Source organism: Xiphias gladius, chromosome 11 (genome assembly GCF_016859285.1).
Source record: "Xiphias gladius isolate SHS-SW01 ecotype Sanya breed wild chromosome 11, ASM1685928v1, whole genome shotgun sequence".
NCBI classification, from domain to species: Eukaryota; Metazoa; Chordata; class Actinopteri; order Istiophoriformes; family Xiphiidae; genus Xiphias; species Xiphias gladius.
Genome location: NC_053410.1, coordinates 23,795,183 through 23,809,121, shown reverse-complemented (window position 1 = coordinate 23,809,121; position 13,939 = coordinate 23,795,183). Strand labels below are relative to the sequence as shown.

The following is a 13,939-nucleotide window of genomic DNA, read 5'->3' as shown; positions in this document are numbered from 1 at the left end:
TGATGTTATAACCTCGATGTGATCTGACAAAAATTAGATCCAACATACACAAAGGTTAAAGACAACAGCTGTGCTGTGATTTCAACTATATTTAGTTGTAAGATGTTCAATAGCAAGAAAGTTAGAAGCTCATTCATGTCTATGCAGCTGCCAAGTGGTCAAGTGAATGAGACGCATAGAGAGGTTGTGCCTGTGGAGGGAAAGCCTGACCTCACGCTTGCGGGGCAACACTGGCGACTCTCTTCCACAGAAAGTAGCTAAGGTTTGTCAGAGAAGTCGCTAGATTTGTCACCGGGGGCTTTTGTGCAGAAAACTCGCTATAGAGATCCCAAAAGTCAGTAAATCTAGTGACAAAGGCACTAGGCTGGCAACTCTGCCTGTAAGCATCCCCCTGATGACACAGTAGAAACTGTTTGCGTAAATTCACGCTGAAAAAGCAACAGTGTAATGTCAGTATTTAGTCACATGGCATCCGGCTGACCGGTGGTGTGACTTTATCGCTCAGTCACTCAGTCACACACATTTTGGGGCTGGCCACGCTGTTTTGGTCAAGCCAAAAAAGGTAAGCTTATATTTTTACTAGTACAGAACTTTGCAGTGCTGTGTAGATAGAGTACCAAAGCGTAGGCCCTACTACTAGTAGTACTACAATCACTACTACAATGACTACTACTAATAATAATAATGATAACGATAATATTGAAAATCTTAAAAGGATTTATATAGCAAAATACATATTCCTTAAATGGATTTTTCCCATTTGCATTAAAAAAACATTTATTCTCAGTAGCAGAACAGCATTAATACAAAAATAAAAGTAGAAAGTAAAATTAGGCTACAACGGGAAAATATATAGATATATACGTTTATATGTGAATATATATATTTTAAAAAACCATGCCAATACGCTATTAAATATACTATGCATATATTTCCTTTTATCAGGGTTTAAGTGACTCGCAGATATACCCAAAGTTGTATGTAGTCCACTGGATGTTATCAAGAGACGTGTTTTATTTTGAAAGTTTCAAATTTCGGAAGCGCTGTTGCTTTTCTGAGGTTTATGACTCGTCGGATATATGGTGTTAAGAAAGAAAAACCTCCCTGTTGTTTTCCTTATTCATATTAATTTTATGATAAGCATAATTTGTTTTTCGACATTTCGATATCTTCGTAGTCAACAAAAAAGGCTTAGAAACGCTCGCTAAATGTTCGTTAAGCTGCACGTAAACAGGTCAATCCCGAGTTTAGCCTAAGCACGGCGCACTGAGAATTTTGATAAGCGAGCGGTTTGGCAAATTGTGCAGTTTTACGCGGAGCCCTGGGTCGCTCTTATTCCGGGACAGGTTGCAGAATTCGGCCGCTAGCCCGTGGAAGCCCCGCTACGCGCAGAACACCAGTAAGCCTGCTTATAGTGTCCGCTTGTTGGCTATAACGTGTTCAGCCTTTCCTCGCGTCTAAATTCGGCATACACACAGATCCCCTAGCAGCCCTTGTTTGATATCTTTTCACATATATCCTATAGCATGCGTGTAATAGCTAGCTTAAGGTAATGTTAATTTTATTCCACCCCATGGTGGAGACTACCAGTAGCGTGTGGTTTACGGCTCGGTTGGCTCATGCAACAGCAGTCTTTTTATCCACTGGGCTATACAATCTAGTGAAGCCAAAAGAAAGTTATTACAGAGGTCATTTTGACATATATCATAAATGGGTTATTTATTTGGCTATTACACTCAATGCAAGACAATTCCAGAAGCGGTGTGTTACTTCCCTTTTACTGTTTTTCATTTCAGGAGAAAAGAAGAAAGAAATCTTCCAATAACGCAGGCGTTTGGTTCTAGAGCACCTTCAAAGTAATTCAAATAATAAATAAAGACATTAAGAGGGAAATACTGAGTAAAATGTCATGATGCAAATTAAAAAGGCTTAGAAAGAATTTTGAAAGAAATTGTAAAGATAAAAGAGAGAATCAAATACTCGATGTACATGTAAGGAGTATTTGGTGTTCAGTCACAGGCGGTTGAGAACTTTTTTAACCTGGATTTGAAAGTTGTCAGAAGTTTGTTCCAGTTCCGCGATGCAGAGTAACTAAATGCTGTTTCTCCATGTTTAGTTTGGACTCAGAAAGCCCGACTGAGAGCAGAGAAGGTTAATATGTTAAAAGTCATTCAGAAATGTTGATATATTTATTTTATAGACCATACAATGAGATGAAATTGATTTTTATATATTTACAGACATTTTTTTCCACTAAAAGATTTACCAGCCTTTATTTGAACAGACTTATTTTGAAGAATTACAGTAGTGGAATAGTACAGTGGAATGCAGGCAATTAAACTGCTAGAAATGTCTTTCATGTCAAACACTGCACATTTAAAACTAGTGTTAACACCTTTTTTTTCCCATCGTATCTCCCCTCAGCTCCTTCTCGGCTGATAAACATGTTGCCAGTGGTGGTGGTACATGGAGGGGCAGGTCATATCCCAAAGGAGCGGTCAGAAAAGTCCACTGCAGGGGTGTGCTCTGCGGCCCGAGCAGGGTACACCATCCTCCAGGCAGGGGGCAGCAGCATGGATGCAGTGGTAGAGGCTGTGTCCCAGCTGGAGAATAACCCCTTCTTCAATGCAGGTAATGTAAAAACACAACACACTTGTGTATGTAATTAACTTTGCACGGGATAAAGTCACTTTGTCATTTTAAATGTCACAGCAGATATTTTGACCTGTCAAACGCAGATCAGATGTCACTAACAACTATGTTAATTGCTGCACTGACTTGCAAGAATTGCTGGTTCCACTTGTGCTTTTTCCTGCTGTGGCAGGTCGGCTATGAAAAAAAAAAAGTCTGGGGATCTATTTATTTTGGAACAATAAACAAATAAGCATGCTCTGATGCTAGGATAGCTAACAACATTAGTGTGGAAGTGTCAGGGTGTAAGATAAATCAAAAATCAAATTGTGAAAACTGCTACTAGACAGGAAAAACACTTGTGGCTAAGACGTTGTCATGTCCATATAGAGAAAAAGAAGACTTTAGAACAACATAACAGTATGCAGATATTTTTTAGTCTTTTTGAGAAGTATTACTTCTCATTTTATGTTTATTCACCATTAAATTGAAAAGTCCAAAATACTTCTCGATTACAGATATTGGTCCTTGGTACTCCTTGATAGCGTGTTCCAAGAAAAAAAAAAAACACTATCCATACCCATAAGAATTCATTTTAAACTATGGGTACCCAGCTGGCCCATAAGAGTCGGGTTGTAAGTTGTGGTTTAATGCATGTTGATTCATGTGATGTTACTTAGTTAGACAGTCATTAATATGCTATGTGTTGATGATGCACTGCTTGCTTTAATGAATCAAAGATTGGATGCTAGTGCATGTGTCATATTTGGTTTTGTCCATACATGAATCTTTGTACATGGAACGTAATTGCACAACCTAAACTACTTGTGGATCTTGGTATTGTTTTGTTTAGGGTGGAGGACAGAGGTGGATAATGGGCCATAGTTCAGTGGTCACAGTGCGCCACTAATCAAGATTCAGGTTACCAAGATTTATTCAGAAGGCTAAATGACATGTGAGATACATATAAGGAAATATGCATTAAGTAAATATATCAGTCAAATCCAAAATATGAAGAAGCCTACAGTATCTTGCTCTCGAGATTACTGCCAGTGTAGCAGACAAAACTCTGGTAGTTTGGGCAACGTTAAACTTTCGTAACTAATTTGCACAACTAGTAAGAAGCATGCATGAAAAAGAACATGCGTTTCCTGTTCTTGATAATGTTGAATAAAAGTCAACTTGCCTTGGCTTAGCCAGCGCTGTTTCTGGTTGATAAAGATATAGTCTGTTTACATGGCGAGAGGAGGGCATAACAAACAAGTTTAAAGTGCCATTAAAGTATGACATCAGATATGCCAGTTAGTTAACACTAAAAGTGTTAACTAACTAGCACCACCATCAGGTCAAACGTTGCACTTGTACACAGGAAATATCAAAAAACCAATGGCCAGATTGCTGTGAAATGTATGAATCACATGCATACTCCGTAAAAGAACTAGCTCCACTCATAGACCAAATGTCACTTCTGTACACAGAAGATTCTCTGTTCCCTGAGGCAAGAATTTATCAAATTGTTTTCCCAAATCCTGTTTCAGGGTGTGGGTCAGTGCTGAATGTCAAAGGAGAGGTGGAGATGGATGCCATTGTAATGGATGGGAAAACACTGGGAAGCGGTGCAGTGTCTGCTGTACGCAACATAGCCAACCCTATTCAGCTAGCACGACTGGTTATGGACAAGGTGCGTACATATTCTGTATATAAGAGATGGATAAGGCACCGGAAAAAAAACAAAGCACACACATGACAGGTACACGTACTGTATGTGCAACGGCAGGTGTCTATACACTATATACCCCAGTGTCGGCAGCAAGCTTAACTATCGTGCATAAGCATTATAATGTTCACAAGCTTTTAATTTTATTCCTACATTCTGAATATACTGGAAGCATAATGCCAAATCCATACTAAACATTTAGATGCAGTCATCTATCCATGTAGCTTCAAAATGTAGGGATTTTAGCACAAAGAGATAAACACTGATCTACAGTATATCTCAACCTTGCTAATACTAACAGTTTTTGCAGGTTTGAGAGCAAACATAAGGAACTGTGGCCTAAGAATAAAAATAATGTATAGTGTACCTTAAAGGGAAAGGGAAGGAAAATTAGTTATGGCTGCAGTGTAGCTTGCAGAGTCACCTCAGTTTTTCAAATACAAGAAGGTTTCGTAATAGTTTATAGATGCATTTCATAGATGTGAACTTTGATCTCTATTTCAGACCAGTCATGCGTGTTTGACAGCAGAGGGTGCCAATCAGTTCGCCTGGGCCATGGGTGTCCCTAAGGTCCCCCAAGAGTCCCTCATCACTGAGTACTCCCGTATGCGCTGGAAAAAGAACTTGGATTTGGATGCCAACCCTGTGGAGTGCCAAATGTGAGGCATAACATTATTTTAAGCTTATTAGCACGTTTCAATAATGATACAATCCTTAAGAAGGGAAATACCCTGATATGAGTCCTTGCAGATAGAACCTGAAGTACGGCCTTCTGAATGCTGCTTTCTTGATCGACCTCTGGATTCTGACTATAGTCAGTTTGGATTTACAGCAGTTACAGTTGATTTCATTAGTGACCGAGAAACAGAGAAAAAAAACATGTCACAACATATCAAGACGTCCACAGTTACTTCTCAATCCATTCCTGCTGCATAATCCACTTCTCTGGTGTTAATGCATACTCTATGTTCAGTATGTGCCAAATACTCATATGGTGCTTTCCATTTAGGGGTTGTGCAGTGATTGTGGTGCAGTGTTTGGCACTGTCACCTCCCAGCAAGAAGGCTCTGGGTTCATACCTGCAGGCCAGCTAAGGCCACTCTTAGTGGAGTTTGCATGTCCCCCTGTGCCTGAGTGGAGATTGAGGTTACCCGTTTTCTAAGGCCACTCTTAGTGGAGTTTGCATGTCCCCCTGTGCCTGAGTGGAGATTGAGGTTACCCCGGTTTCCTCCCACAGTCCAAAGGTTAAAGATGCAGGTTAGGTTAACTGTCGACTAGATTGCCTGTAGGTGTGAACGTGTGTGAGAATGGTTGTCTGTCTCCATGTGTCTGCCCTGTGATAGACTGGCAGCCTGTCCAGGGTGTACCCCGCCTCTCACCCACTGTCGGCTGGGACCGGATCCAGTCCCCCAGGGCTGGGTGAAGCTAATGGATGGATGGATGCTTTCCATTTGGCGAAGGTAGCTGCTTGCCTCCCTTAGTCATGCCTCTTAGCTTCTCCGAGTGAGGATACAAGAGAGAGAGGTGACAAAGAGACTGAGGTTGGCAGAACTGTATTTACCAAAGAGCACCTTCTCAGTCTCTCCAGCATTATTTTGAGGAGACAGCAATTACTTACTGTCTCATGAGATCAGCTGACCAATCACTAAACAGTTCCCATTGAAGGGGCATTGCTGTCTGGGGAAAAAAAAAAAAAAAACTTGGAGGATTTTTTTGGAACCGAGCACACGAATCAACAAAGTCAAAGTGGATTATGCAGGAGTATTTTGAGAGGCATCTATGGATGTTTTGACAGGTTTTTTTGCTGTGACTCTGGGTCATCATTGGAATTCATTGTTACCGTCCCAGCTGACCACAGCTGTGCTCTCTGCAAAAGAGCAAGATACAAATTTTTCGGAGCCACTTTTCAAGCCAACAGGCAGTAAGGACCTGAAACTCAAAAGAAAGATGTTTTGGTGTTCCTTTACCTTGGGTTTAGCTAGTTATAACTTGGTAACCAGGTTATTGTATGAAGCTGGTTATACCTTTAGTGTTCTTTAGAATCACATTGGATAATTAAAATGTCGTTCTACTGTTCGTTGATGTTTTGTTGTGTAGGGGGAAGATGGGCACAGTTGGAGCTGTGGCAGTCGATAGTGAGGATAACATAGCCTGTGCTACCTCCACTGGTGGAATGCTGAACAAAATGGAAGGACGGGTGGGCGACACACCCTGCATAGGTCAGTCTTCACACATATAGTTTGGAGTTTAAGGCCTGACGAAAGGTTTTGTTGAGCGAGAGAAAGACCAAAAGTCTCTTAAAGACTGACTCATTGTTCCCTGTCTTCACCAATCTGTTGGCTTGTAACCATCAGAAGTTTGATGTGTGGTTAATAATTGACTATGAGTTTTGTCTTTTCGAACAACAAACTGTACACTGTGCTGACAAATATTGCACTGTGCTCTTTTGATTTTGATTTAGAAAAAAATGAAATGCATTTTTTTCTTTTGATTTATTTCAAAAGGATTTCCCACTTACAACCAGTGTAATACTGAGCTATTCATATTCATTATGTCAGAGTCAGAGCCACTGTACTGACTGGCTTATACTAATAGCCTAATGTTGCTGAGGAATATGCCAGAATCCAAAGTGTAATTTCAGAGGATAAGTATGTATTGGTGTAACAGGGTCTAAATTATCTCAGGGTTGCTTTATACTCAAGTTCAGTAAACAGCAGCAAGTGGATTTTGGCCATGTCAGCCCTGTCTAATCTGTTACAATCAGTAAATGAGTGATTAGGCTGTCATGAGTCAGTGGAAGGATTACAGACTTTCTCTCTGAAACAGACATCTGAAATTGGCAATGAAGGCTCTCTGGTAAAATGTTAGCAAAACTGTGCGATAACAAGTTGAAACTTCATTTCAATATGGAATTAGTCATCGTTTTCGTATAAGACGGACACAGAACATAGAGACAAACGTTTTAAAACAGTTTACTACTACTACTATTACTTGTCATTGGCCGTTTTTACAGACTGGAACCTTTATGGATTATACATTCTTAATCTTTTTATGATCTAAAAATTTCTCTGAAATTTACTGATTCTCCCCTTCCATAATAATGGTGTCACTGGAAACCGGCAGAAGTATTCAAAAGTAAAATAATATGACAGGATTAAAATACAGCCGAGATCAGGGCAATAAAGTATCCATGTGTACTTAATTTTCTTAATGCCTTCTATAGTATATTTCAAAAAAATATTAGACAAAGCATTACTCTTCATCTAGTGAAATGGTTGTGTATATAACAATGGGTCAAATGACTTTGTGGAATGTGAAATGTGTCACTTGTAGTAACAGTTCCACAGAGAATAATTACCTGACTTTGCAGCTCTCCCCAGCTCTACAGAGCATTTAAGCATCTTTCAGCTTGTTTAGGTTTACTGTTCTGGTCAAGGTCCTTATCACTCATCCACCTTGTTTCAAGCTGTTTTCAGCAAAAAAATTAAAAAGCTCAAATAAACCCACTCTACACCATGTGCCCAGCACCGAACAGCAGACAGATGAAGTTAGCAACTATCTGGTGAAAATAGTGGAGCATTTAGCAACTTGACAGCCAGATATATTCTTCAGGAGTTGGTGGAGGCCAAACCAGAGCTAACAAGAAAGTGAATATTAGACTTACATTCATCAGCCTGCCAGAAAACATGACTCCAAATGAATTTTTATGTTGTGTGCTGTGTGAATAGGCAACAGATTGCCCACATGTTAACTTTATAATGTGGTAATACTGTATGCCAGTGTTGTATTTATAGCTTGTTTCTGCTGCCCCCAAATACCAAAGGCACTTAAACATCACAGTCTTTTATTATTTTTTCCACATTCCCCCATTTATTGCAATATATTTCACTGCAACATCTAGCTTGCTTGTCTTTCCCACTCCGTGTTTCAAGCTGACTGTATATCAAAAGTTAAACAAACATCTGGATTTCTTTAATAATTTTCACTCATGAAATGAAACAGTGTTTTTAATAGCTTGTATGGGCGCCTGCTTAATGTGATGTTTTGTGTGCGTTAGGGTGTGGGGGTTATGCTGACAACAAGATGGGAGCAGTATCAACTACAGGCCACGGAGAAGCCATCATGAAAGTTACTCTGGCAAGACTCATCCTGTTCTACATGGAGCAAGGTAATACACACACATGCGCAGAGATTTTTTACAATCACTTCTCTCCTCCTCACAGTGAATACAAATAATGCCTATATGTAAAGCATGCAGAGATGATGGAGATGTCTAGTAGACTGACATCAAACAATGTAACCGTAGCTTCCCACATACGTCCATGCATCCTTTACGTTGGCATGGATGTTAATTTCTTCGTCGTGTCCTACGGTCGTGTCTCACTTGAACTATTGGCTACACTGCCATAGATTTCCGATGGTACTGCTCAGTTTAGTCTGTATCCGTAAGCTTTTAGAAACGTGCACAAACGTGGACGAGATGAACGCAGAGTACAGACAGCAGGCTCCGTCTGTATCGGTATAAATGTCTAACGTCGAGCATAAATGAGCTTTAACGGTCACAACAAGAAAAAAGCACTTCAGCCATTATGTACATGATTTGATGGTTTGTTGCCCAATATGGGATTTTCACACACCAATTCAGTCTGTTATGAATTCAAAAGTGGGTCCTACTGTACTTCAGTGCACCAAACATTTGTTGAAGTTTAAAAGCTCAGAGAACGTGGCTTGTGTTGCTGTTGCTCACAGGCTGACTGATTCGGTTTGACCACTGACACCTTGATGAACATTTCATCATGATTTACAACCGTATTTCTTCTCTCCTCTGTTCTCAGGTCAGTCGGTGGAAGCGGCTAGTGATTTGGGCTTGGCCTACATGAAGTCCAGAGTGGGCGGTCTGGGTGGGGTGGTTACACTGGACCCCCAGGGCCGCTGGGCCGCTCGCTTCTCCAGCCTGCAAATGGCCTGGGCTGCAGCCCAGAAAGAGACCCTGCACTATGGCCTATATAGTGGGGAACACTTCACGCAGAGCATCGATAATCCACACTGACTAAAATACGACCAATATTTTTTTGGCTGGAATGTTATGCTAACGGACAAAAGAAATCATTGAAATTGAGGATATTAATACTACTCAATACTAATGCAAATAATATCAAAATATCACTGGAATGAATTCAGTTTAAGTGTTCTGATACACGGGCATTATAGTATTGATTAATAGACTTTAGTGAAGAAACATACAGAAAGGCTCTGCCGATAAGGCCCCTTCATTATCTACAGCATGATTGATCCTGATCCTTAAAGTCTAGACATTGCGAGGACTATAGAGATGACCTCTGGAACCTGAATAGACTTCCTGTTAAGGTTAGGTAATTGTCTGAAGCAAGATGAGCTTGATGGCAGCGGGATTACCCGAGGAGCTCACTGAACTGGACCTGGAGCTGTGTAGCTGTCGGGGCAGGCCGAGCCAGTATTTGTGAAGCTCTAGTGATCAGATAATGATTGTTGATGCTGAAGCTTTGTTTTAGGAAAAACACCAATGATGACAATAAATGCCTTTAATCCCTGAACATGGCGTGTTGCATGCTTCATTAACCCATGACGTCTGTGTAGGGGTGCACTGACACGTAAGGCTCCGACTGTATGTGTTACCCTTTTTTCGATCCACTAGATGGTGCCATTTCACTACAAATCAACACTGAAAACGCCCTAAACACACACACACTATGTGTTTTGGTGCAATGTTTGCATTTTGACTGGTTTTAAGCCTGAGATTACACTTGTCTTTTCAATCAGGACAGAAAGGTCCCCACACAACTCAATCACAATGATGTGTCTGCATTTGTTATTTGACACTTGTTAACTCTGTATCCAGATACAGGGTGTGATAGTATTCATCTTTGCTGTACAAGAATACAAATAATCTCTTGGTGCCGAGAGAGGGAGAATCATTCGCTGTTTATATTTTATACTTGAGCAAGAGCCTACAGCAGGCCTATACTGTTGAGAGGCTTCAGGTTGCTTTTGTTGTTGCATTTGTTTTCTTGGTGGAGCCAAAGCCTGGAACTATTTTAAGTGAAGCTTGAACTGTCTCATCAACACCTTAAAACTTGTTCTCCTCTGCCTTAATGACGCCTGCCCCATTGTGACGTTGATAAGAATGTGAGCTCAGCCGAAATAGGATGCAAGTTTTTACATTTCCAAATAGAAATAGAACTTGTCAAAGAGTAAGTGTGTATTTGTAATTATCACGGCATAGAAAAAAGGGGAAATGTGAAACAATAAGACATTCCAGTTGGATAATACTCAATGTATCTAGTGTACTCATATTGAAATTATATTAAAGAATCACAGAAATTTGCCAATATTAACATTCACCATTTACTACAACATACACTGCAATTACCTGTGAGGTCTAACGTACTGTGCAGTATGTACTGATTGTATTTCCTACCTCAGAAAACATCTGAGAAGAATGCAGTGTTTTGAAAACTGCATTGTTTACACCTGCTAGCAGTCGCCTCCTCTTGTAATTGCCATATTAGCGCCAGCAACTGTTACTGTAGAAATTTGTGTCACATTACCGTTGGGCTAACGGCGCACATGTGCATCCTTATGCGTGTGCTACAAAACACAAAATACGAGGAACCGATGCTATCCACTAATGGTCAAAACTCTACAGAGTATCTTGAGCGATTTGCCTAATTACAGTTCACATTATGCCAAAATATTCCAAAGACAAAAGAAAGATCAGATTTTTTATATAGCTAACTTACATAGCACTTTAACCTCTCACTCAGTATCTAGGAACATCTGGCACATACTGCCATTTGGTAATATGAAAATTATCATTTTGCGCCTATTTGTATATAATTGAGATTTTTTTTTTTTTCCTTAATTTTGGTTTATAAATGCACTCAACACAATCACAATACAAGTGTCTTAGAAGAGGTTTTGGTATGAATTCCATCAATTTCTGACGTATGCTGTCTGTTTGAGAGCAATCGTGTGTCTGACGGGGGAGAGTGCTGGTCAGGTCGCCCAGGCCATGGGTGTCCCTAAGGTAACCAAAGAGTCCCTGATTGCTGAGTGATCCTGCATGTGCTGGGAAAGGACCTGGAACCAGATGCCAACCACATGGAGTGCCAAATGTGCCGAATCATCTGTTTCATTTAAAAGAAGGTTTTCGCACATTTGTGGAGAATCTAGTCAAAGTTACAGAAGTCACTTCAGATTGAATATCATAAAGGAAACGAACTTTATGTTGATTGTGTCAGAGATGGACAACACTGCCTGGCCAATAGCTTTACCTACTTTTGATTTGTATCTTCAGTAGAACTCCAACCTTTCAGGGGCTAAATTAATCATTATATCTAATTATATCTAGCTAATCACTCCCATCTTTAATGCCTGTGTGTATTGCTGAAATCAATGACTATATATAAAGCTGAATGACGTGTGTCCATTTCCTACCACTGTACAAAAATGAAGCCGAAATATCCCGGATGCGGGTGCAGCCGGCGTGTGCTCGCGAACTCATTTCGAGCCAGAGTCTGCGCAGTAGTGATCGGCGGGTTGAGCCGCGGCCTCGGGTTCCCGCCCATACCACCGCCTGACTCCATCACAAGCACACACACACGCACAGCTGTCAATCATGACATCGCACCCCCTTTTTATAGCATCAGATAACTAATTAAAAGCAAACTTATCAGAAAAATTAACACTTCAACATACATTAGCATGATGAGATCTACCTGAAATGACAGAAACTATAGTATTCTTAGATTTTTTTAGTTTGGCCCATGTCCCATCTGCTATCTGTTTCCTTATTTTAGAGGAGAAAATATGTTTTAGTTTTTGATGACGAGGCTTTCACATTAGAAAAGAAGTAGAAAAGAATAGCTTAATTGGAACGACCTTGCCAAAAGACAGAACATCGTATCTTTGTAGGATTTTGGGATGACATCAGAATGATTTCATGAGTGTAAATAGAGAGTAACTGATTTGAGACAGTGTTAGACGCAGCTGTGGTTGCTACAAACCTAATGCTTGCGGAGGGAAAAATCTCCATTTAGGTTTCTGATTGATCACAGGGTTGAGTGTTTTTGTAGTTTCATCCGGTCCTGATTCTATTTGTTGCTGCATTTCTCTCCTTTTCTACGCGGGGAATCCAGAAAACGCTCTCTGGAGGCAGACAAAAGTGAAACAACTCAACCCAGCGTACAGTAACCACTACTCAGACAACTCGGTAGAAACCAGTGCTTTCTCATCTTTTCTCTGCCACTTCTAACAGATCAGTGAAATTTGACCTACAGTTCCTCTCCTCCCCTTACTTTGTCTCTCCTCTGCTGTGTTTGCATTCTCATGTATACAAAACACACATATACTTAGACGTGCAGACACTCTCTCTCTTGACTCCCTTTGATTCCTTCAGTAACAAATATTATTTTACAAATTTTCTATATATACAAAAAGTTCGTTTTCCTTACCATCTCTATTAAGATTCACTTGTTTTCACTTTCTGACTCTACTGTCAGAGAAGAGGATAATGATCTCTTTTCATTCAACTGCTGCTTACTAATGCACAGACTTTATCTGGGAAAGGCAATAAATGCCTTTATCCCTGCCTTTTATGCCTCGTTTGGAATCTGTGTGTTGAAGTGTAGTGATGTGTGCGCTTAAGCCTTGACTGTATGTGTTAAGTTTATAGACTAACTAGATGGTGCTGTTTCAGTAAATATTAACTAAAATATGCAAAACATATGTTCCGTGACTTTTTTTCGGACAGATTTTCCTTCTCTCTCAAACTTGTGGCCATTTTGTTCATCTTCTAAGAGAAGTACAAGAAGTGTACATATATGTGGATTTTATTTTGATATTTTTAATGTGTTAAACAATAAGAAGTCAGTGATTTGTTGTGGTACAGTACACCCCAAACTGTTAGCGTTTGTGTAGAAAGATCTGTTCGCAGATAAAGTTTACTTCTCAAATTAGTTAACTGAACATGGCAAATATTTTGAAAAACAAAAACTGTGGTAAAACTACAATTTTAAAGCTACACTCATCAATATTTTCATATGAACAATAGGTCAGTGGACTATGTGTAATGTCAAACATGTCACCTGCAGCGATGAACCCACAGGTAATTATCACCCAACCCTGAACCTTTATTATTTTGGTTAACTCTCACTGCTCTCACCAACCTCGTTTCCAGCCACAGGAGGCAGCTGTTTTCAGTAAAAAAGATATATCAATTTCACTATATCAATTTTATGATAGTTTTTACAGTTTATTAGATCCACCTAGCATAATGCAATGAAGTCTAATACAACAAAGTCAATGAAGTCTAATACAACAGTCCTGCAATAGATCCTTCATGAAGGATATAATGTTCAGTTTTTGTTGAAACTCTTTTAAAGAGGTGTTGAGACGTGTTTCGGAAGATGTAGTTTGTGGAAGCCTGTGAAGCCTCCAATATGACAGTAGACAGTTGTGTCACCTTTGTGTTTACAGATTATTCTGCTGGACCTAAATGGCCAAAAATGTCAATTAATACTGCCTCAATGGGGCAGCGTGTGTATTTCCTAA

At 39.9% G+C, this 13,939-nt stretch overlaps 1 protein-coding gene across 4 annotated transcripts; it reads left to right on the top strand.

Annotated features, from left to right (window-relative positions):
- Positions 1-1,057: 1,057 nt before the first annotated feature.
- asrgl1 (asparaginase and isoaspartyl peptidase 1) lies at positions 1,058-9,908 on the top strand. 4 transcript variants are annotated; one of them, XM_040139811.1, is made up of 9 exons: positions 1,058-1,399; positions 1,797-1,856; positions 2,117-2,151; positions 2,425-2,631; positions 4,170-4,312; positions 4,853-5,007; positions 6,446-6,567; positions 8,406-8,516; positions 9,184-9,908. In XM_040139811.1, exons 4-9 carry the CDS (start codon positions 2,445-2,447, stop codon positions 9,396-9,398), a joined length of 933 nt encoding a protein of 310 aa, XP_039995745.1. In that variant the 5' UTR covers positions 1,058-1,399; positions 1,797-1,856; positions 2,117-2,151; positions 2,425-2,444; the 3' UTR covers positions 9,399-9,908. The 4 variants fall into 4 exon arrangements, with proteins under 4 accessions (XP_039995745.1, XP_039995747.1, XP_039995746.1 ...); XM_040139813.1 differs by lacking the exon at positions 2,117-2,151; XM_040139814.1 differs by lacking the exon at positions 1,797-1,856 and having other exon boundaries at positions 1,356-1,399.
- Positions 9,909-13,939: the final 4,031 nt, after the last annotated feature.